This window comes from Apus apus, chromosome 6 (genome assembly GCF_020740795.1).
Source record: "Apus apus isolate bApuApu2 chromosome 6, bApuApu2.pri.cur, whole genome shotgun sequence".
Taxonomy (NCBI): domain Eukaryota; kingdom Metazoa; phylum Chordata; class Aves; order Apodiformes; family Apodidae; genus Apus; species Apus apus.
Window position 1 is genome coordinate 1990971 of NC_067287.1, and position 7497 is coordinate 1998467.

Below are 7497 nucleotides of genomic sequence, written 5' to 3' on the forward strand. Positions count from 1 at the left end.
GCTCTAGCCTGGAAAACAGCTTCTTCCCCCTGTGTTTTGACAACCTTAGCACGCGGGGAAAGGACGGCAGGCCGCGTGCGTGCAAGGAGAGCGCTACAAACACACCTCGGGGATGGCAGGAAAGCTGGTTAATAGTGTGAGAAACGTCTGTGGCGCCAGTGAGCAGGCCCCACATTCAGCCAAGCACAGCTTATTTACATCCTTGCAAGAATGGGTGACCTAAGCAAGCAGGCACATCCATAGCAAGGTGAATAACGGTTTATATTCCCTATTCCCGACGCAAAGTTCCCTCCCGTTTCCCCCCTGGCTGGGCACTCCAGGGTTTACAGCCCATCCAACGCTTCAAATTATCCTATCAGTTTCCCGCCCCTGTTTACACATTTCATTCTAGCAGTCTACTTTTTACCTTTTAAGGTAAAATTTTGACCTTTCTTGCCCCCTTGGCTGTCTTCCCAATTAACAATCTACTGGTGTCATCCTGCCCTGAGGAGCAACATAGAAGTAGCTTTGTTCGGCCTGATCTTGGGCCATAAATCCTTCTCCATGTTCAGATCCCCCAGATGGAGCCCAATTAAGTCCCTCAGTTTCTTGGGCTGTAAAACCACTCCTGGTGTCATTGGAATGTGCAGATATATCTCACTTATCTCAAACAAACTATTATATTCCTAACACTAAAGTATGTATATATGTGCTCAAACAAACTATACGTTCCTAACACTAGAGTATATATATATGTGAACCAAACCCAACACTGCGTTTCTAACAGTAGAATGCAAAATCAACACTACATTTCATTTCTAACAATAGGCAGCCAGACGTGGCCAGATCATAGAATCATAGAATCATAGAATCATAGAATCATAGAATCCTAGGGGTTGGAAGGGACCTCGAAAGATCATCTAGTCCAACCCCCCTGCCAGAGCAGGGTCACCCAGAGCACATCACACAGGAAGGCATCCAGGTGGGTTTTGAATGTCTCCAGAGAAGGAGACTCCACAACCTCTCTGGGCAGCCTGTTCCAGTGCTCTGTCACTCTCATAGTAAAAAAAATTTTTCTGGTATTCACCTTGAACCTCCTATGCTCCAATTTGTATCCATTACTCCTTGTCCTATCACTGGTCATCACTGAAAAAAGCTTAACTCCATCTTCTTGACACTCACCCTTTACGTATTTGTAAACATTGATGAGGTCACCCCTCAGTCTCCCTTTCTCCAAACTAAAGAGACCCAGCTCCCTCAGCCTCTCCTCATAAGGAAGATGTTCCACTCCCTTAATCATCTTTGTGGCTCTGCGCTGGACTCTTTCCAGCAGTTCCCTGTCCTTCCTGAACTGAGGGGCCCAGAACTGGACACAATACTCCAGATGCGGCCTCACCAATGCAGAATAGAGGGGGAGGAGAACCTCTCTTGACCTACTAACCACACCCTTTCTAATGCACCCCAGGATGCCATTGGCCTTCTTAGCCACAAGGGCACATTGCTGGCTCATGGTCATCCTCCTGTCCACCAGGACCCCCAGATCCCTTTCACCTACACTGCTCTCCAGCAGGTCAGCCCCCAACCTGTACTGGTACATGGCGTTTTTCTTCCCCAAATGCAAAACTCTACACTTGCCCTTGTTAAACTTCATCAGGTTTTTCCCCGCCCAAGTCTCCAGCCTGTCTAGGTCTCTCTGAATGGCAGCACAGCCTTCTGGTGTGTCAGCCACTCCTCCCAGCTTGGGGTCATCAGCAAACTTGCTGAGGGTACATTCTGTGCCCTCATCCAGGTCGTTGATGAAGATATTGAACAACACCGGTCCCAGTACCGACCCCTGAGGGACTCCACTAGTCACAGGCCTCCAACCAGATTCCGCCCCAGTGACCACAACTCTCTGCCTCCTTCCCATCAACCAGTTCTTGATCCACCTCACTGCCTGATCACCAAACCCAGACTTGATCAACTTATCTACAAGGATGCTGTGGGAACCCACGCCTCTTTTAAGGCAAGATCGTCTTGCCTTAAAAAGAAAGGGGGAGTGGGAAGGGAAGCAACGCCGCGAACTCCGGACTTCCCGGGAGGTGACGCCGCGCGGGGCGGGCTCGGGGCGCGGAAGCGCAGCCCCGGGGGGGCGGGTTCGGGCGGGTTGTTTTGTTTTTTAGGGGAGCAGCGGGGTTTGCTGCTGCTCCTCCCGGGGGCGGCGGGGCTCCGGGAGCTCCTCTTTCGCTTTCGGCCCGAGCCCAGCCCAGCCCCGCTCCTGGCCCGGCCCCGGGATGGCCCAGCGCGGCGGAGCCACGGCAAGTGCCCGCGGCGGGGGGCGGGCGGGGGAAGGGTCGTCCCGGCGGGTCCCAGCCGCTGCCCCCCGGGAGGAGAGCGCGGCCGCCGTGTCCTGCAGCTCCTGAGGAGCCCGGCGGGGCTGGCGAGCCCGGGGGGAAGGGGGGAGGCTGCCCCAGGGGGAACGTCTTCCAGGGGTGGGCTGAGAGAGCTGGGGGTGGTTAGAGGAGGAGGCTCAGGGGGGGGCTGATCGCTCTCTGCACCCCCTGAAGGGAGGCTGTGCTCAGCTGGGGTTGGGCTCTTTTTGCAGGCGACCGGCAACAAGGCAAGAGGGCCGGGCCTGAAGCTGCTCCAGGGGAGGTTAAATTGGATATCGGGAAGCACTTCCTGATGGAAAGGGTGATCAGACATTGGGATGGGCTGCCCGGGGAAGCGGTGGAGGCACCGTCCCTGGAGGTGCTCAGGGAAAGGCTGGAGGTGGCACTTGGTGCCGTGGTCTGGAGATGTGGTGGTGTTGGTCATAGGCTGGGCTTGGTGGTCTTAAAGGTTTTTTCCAGCCTCAGTAATTCTGTGATTCTGAGCACTGGGTGCTCTCCTGCCCGCCCGCCTCCCGCCCTGTTAATCGGTGGGAGCAGCAGCTCTGATCTCCCTCTCGCTCCTACTGATAGTTCAGTTTTTTTTAATAACAGAACCAGTGAGGTCCGATCTCTCATCAGTGCCCATCCGCCTAGCACATTAGCCAATTAACAGCAGACTGGTGGCCAGGACCCTGCTGTCCCCAGTGCCCAGCTCTGTGCTGCTCCTCTCCGCTCTCTGCCCTCCTTCCCCAGCTCCGCGTTGCTCTCTAGCAAACAGCCACAGGACGTGGAAGTGATTCAGCACGAACCAGCTGTCCCTTCACGGATATTCCTTTTTATTTTTCTGTCCCTCACCCCAATAGCAGGCGTGAGGGTTGCTCCAAAACACCAGCTGGCAAGGTGCGAGGTGCTGTCTGGCAGGCCGAGCGCTCCTGCTTGTGCATCGGCGTGAGAAAACGCTGCGTAAAACTCCATCCTCCTTGCAGGCACCTTGTTTATATTCCCTTCGTGTCCCCTCCCGAGCGCAGAAACTGGCGTTGGCACCAGCATCAGTTGCCTAATATAATTAGAGCTCCTGGCTCTTTTTAAGTCTGGTGGGTGATGAAACAAAAGAAGGAAGAAGAAGCCTGATGAATGAAAAGCTCGTCGGGTGGCACGGGCCCGTTGAATCTGCCTCCCCGCTCCCTCCAGAAGCATGGTGGTGGCCCACACAGCTTTGGGTGCAGGGCAACGGAGCGTTCACCCCCCCTGGCAGCACGTTCTTGCAGGCTTTCACAGCACTGCTGTGCTGGCCCTTCGTGTTTTGTGGAGCCCAGGCCCAGAAGGAACTTTGCAGGAGACATCTGCAGAATTTAGATGGAGTGACTGACCTGGAGTACAGTCTCTCTGAAGTCCCTGGTGTTTTGTTCCCCTGAATGCTGCCGTGCAGACGCAATGAATGATTTTCTTCCTTCTGGGAAGTCAATGAACTGTTACAAAAGTTACTCAGTGCTCCAGCATTTACAGTAATTTCACTGTGATACTCCCAGTGGAATATTGCTGTTTACATCTGTGTAATAAAAATGGAAAGAAAATACCCTTTTCTTAACAAGACATGGATGCAAATCCTATTTAGGATGGGTTTCATGTTTGTAGCACTGGGAGGTTTGGCGGTGATGAAAATCATGTGTGTGTAGTTGGTTGCTTTATGTGCTGGGAGTCTTGGATGACTGGGATTATGTTCTTCCAATTTAGCAAGGTTATCCATGCAGTAAGTGGAGAGAGACGAGTCAGAGCACAACCCCAGCTCCCAGGTCTCATGAATTTAACAAGGAAGGACGGTCTGAATCTGACCCTTCCACTCTGAAAAGACAATCCTTGCTGAACAGCATCTGCAATTAAAGTTCTCCATTCTCTTCAAATTTTACATACTAGAAACAGAACAAACCACTGTATCAGTGTGACACTGGAGCTTTTCTTTGAGAAGCTGTTGGATTTAGTTGTAATTTTTTACTGCTCTTACAAAAGAGGGTGAGAGGGTGTAAATTACACTTAACAATCGGGACTGTTTTTTTTTACTGCACAGTAATGTAAGGGTGCCTGAGGGAGCCTGGGATTCATGGAAATCTGATTCAGCAGCCTTCTTAATTAGCTACTAAATGCTCGTGTTGTCTGTGCAGAAGGAAGGGGAGTCACTTCAGCTGTCAGGGTGAATCTGGGTAACCCCTGTGGGAAGTCCCTGGGACTCCTTGCACTGATGGCATGTCATGTCTCTGTGTGCAGGCAACAGGACAAGCTGCTCAGTCAGCAAGGAGGGTGGTCATCACTGGTGTTCCAGATGGCCTCCTGCCCGATGATGTCATGGCTGACATACTGATCATTCATTTCCAAATGTCGAAGAATAATGGGGGAGATGTGGAAGAAGTGACCTACCCAACAAAGAGGAAAGGAGTTGCATACGTAACTTTTGAAGATCAAGAAGGTATTTAGGTTAATACACTACAGTAAATGCAGCTGTCCCCCAAAGAGTTGTCCCTACAGTGCTAACCCTAAAGCAAACTATTTTAAGTTGTTTACTGGTATTAGGATTTTATAGAACTGGGACACTTAACATCCCTCTTTTAGTCATTCAAAGCTTTAGGATTTGGTTTCTGTTCAGTGAAGACATGACACTGAACAGGCTTTGTGCAAAGCATTTGCTGTAGGTTTTTTTAGGAGCAAGTTTGTACCGTGCATAACATAGGATTTTGAGAATAAATCTCTGCCAGCTAATGTTCTAAGAAGACAGGCTTTTGTCCCTCTCTCAACAATTTTGACTAATACATGAAATATTAGGCAAGAATCCTGAGTTGCCTGCCATCAGACTGACAACAGCCCGTTATCTCACTGTGCAAAGAATGAATTTGGCTTTCTCTTCAGTTGTAGAGCGCGTTCTCAGGAAGGATGAGCACCGACTAGAAGACAGGAGGTTGTCCAGATACTATCCACTGAAAGTGACCCGTTACTGTGAAAACGTAAGCTCATTCACAATTTAGTTCTACTGGCCTTGCTGTGTTAACCATTACTTACCTTCTCTAATCTGAAATTCCAGGTCTTCGGCTCTGTCACATCTGTCCTCAATCTGTCTGTTTTCAAAGACCATTTTGTTTTGGAAGAGCTGCTACAAGAACTTCAGAAGAAGAGCACAGCGTTGAGCTTTGGCCCTCTGCAGCCCAATGGGCATATTTCTGTTCAGGGGTCGTTTCCAGCCATGAAATTGCTAAGAGACTTGCTCTTGCTAAAAGCAAAATCCCTTTCAGAGAAGGAGAAAGGAAAAGAAAGAAAGTCCCAGCAGAGTTCAAGGAGGAGGCAACATGTTCAGGATGCAGATGGAGAAAATCAAATGGTGGTTCTTGACACGGATACATTCCACTACATGAAGCACTTCTTTCCCAAGACCTTCCTGGTGAATGATGTTGTAATTTCTGCCTCTGCTGATGGGGATATAACTACAGTTTACATCAAGAGTGCTGGGAGCAGGTCTGATCCTAGACAGGTATTAAGAGTCAAAGGGAATATTGAAAATCAGTCTGTAAAACTCCATAATGATTTACGTAAAGAAAGGATCTGCTATGAGAAGCACTCCAGAGAGGAAAAGGAGAGATACAAACGGGTGTGTAGAAGTCTAAGATCCCATCACCCTTCTGTTCTGATCATTCCTTACGACACTCACATCGATGTTATAGGAACTTCTTCGGAGGTTCTTAAATTTACAAAGGAGGTGAGCAGTAAGATTCACAGCCTGTTTCGAACCAGGTAGAAAGTCAGTGCTCATGCTTTGTGCACCCTGTGCTCCTCATGCAGACTGTACTGGTGCAGCCTGTGCACCTCTGTGTCACTGCAGAGCTGTCATGTTTCTCCCAGCTGGGAAGTCTGCACATGAGGGTGAACAAGCCCATTCCCCCCAAATGCCCAATTAAGTTCAGAACAGGAAACGATCTTTCTGTCTCTCGTGAGCTTAGAGACCCAAGAAGTTTGGCCTCCTCTGTACAGATACACCCACCTTTTTGCTTTTGTGAGCTGTGTTCTGTGCACTTGCACACTCATTCTGTCTTGCTGTCGGGGAGCACATGATGAGAGAAGAGTTTTTTTAAAGAGTTCTTAGAGACATAAGAAGCCAGGCTGACAAAGCAGGGCAAGCCAGTGTGATATGAGATACTGCACTGAAGTTTCTTTGATCTTCAAGTTCCCTTCCAACCAGGATGATTCTATGATTCTATGATTTGTGCAAGGTTAGGTGACCACTGAGAACCAGAACAGTAGCCTTTTTCTGTTGCCTTTATCTGCAAAAGGAAGATCCCATCATTGAGATGTGTGAAGATCATAAAGCTTTGACACTTGAGGGGTTGAAATCCTTACTAAATTTACAGGCTTGTCATGTTCTGAGAAGGTATCAGAAGGTAGCAGTGGAAGTTCTTGACAGTAGAAAATAAGTGAGTTTTTAATCGTAGGAGCAATAATGTGTTGGGTTTTTTTCTGCTGCAACAACATCTGCAGCATCCCTTGACAGCATGTTATTCAGACATGAAAGTATATCCCAAGTTTTGATGGGAAAATGTTGAATCAGATTCTTTTTATGCAAATCCATTTGTATATCCATGACAAGGGTCCAAATGCCCATCCCAATTTAGGCTTTTTATAAAACCAATTTAGAAAAGAACTTTTATTTTGTGATTTTGTTTTTGGTGAAAACACACAGAGTGCAGAAAAAAGTTAAGTTTTCATGCCATTAAAGAAATCAGTTACAGAAAGTACTGTGTCCATGTTCCTTAAGCCAATCCCCAGAGTTTTGTGTGGAAGCCCAAACCTGAAGCCTAGGAAATGCTTTAGGCACTTCCTTGTCATGACTGGTTATCCATTGCAGTCCTGGCACTGAAAGATGAGGTTGTTGAAGTGGTGCTGGTGCTGTGTATTAAAATACCCTGTCAGAGTGGGGTGATGATGAGCTGAAGTACTTTGCTGGATGGTAGGTGGGGGGAATAATGCTTAAAGGCTTCTTCTCTTCCCCTGTAGCCAGGAGGTTCACCAAGGGGGTGGCAGATGGGGCTGAGGAGGGGTGTCCATAGCTGGGTGCTGGAAGAACCCCCCCCTGTGCTCTGGGTTCTGCCCATGGAGCCCATGCAAAGATGGGAAGTTTTTCAGCCTTGTA

General features: G+C 48.9%; 1 protein-coding gene across 1 annotated transcript; it reads left to right on the forward strand.

Moving 5' to 3' along the window:
• The first annotated feature begins 2141 nt into the window (after positions 1–2141).
• On the forward strand, positions 2142–7099 carry RBM43 (RNA binding motif protein 43). The gene is made up of 4 exons (XM_051623549.1): positions 2142–2276; positions 4593–4791; positions 5229–5323; positions 5401–7099. Exons 1-4 carry the CDS (start codon positions 2253–2255, stop codon positions 6106–6108), a joined length of 1026 nt encoding a protein of 341 aa, XP_051479509.1. The 5' UTR covers positions 2142–2252; the 3' UTR covers positions 6109–7099.
• Positions 7100–7497: the final 398 nt, after the last annotated feature.

Bases quoted from the DNA above. Each gene is read 5' to 3' on its own strand.
- RBM43 (XM_051623549.1), top strand. From the start codon at position 2,253: ATGGCCCAGCGCGGCGGAGCCACG. The intron at 4,792-5,228 runs GTATTTAGGTTA...CTTTCTCTTCAG, and splicing joins AACTTTTGAAGATCAAGAAG to TTGTAGAGCGCGTTCTCAGG. The intron at 5,324-5,400 runs GTAAGCTCATTC...CTGAAATTCCAG, and splicing joins TGACCCGTTACTGTGAAAAC to GTCTTCGGCTCTGTCACATC.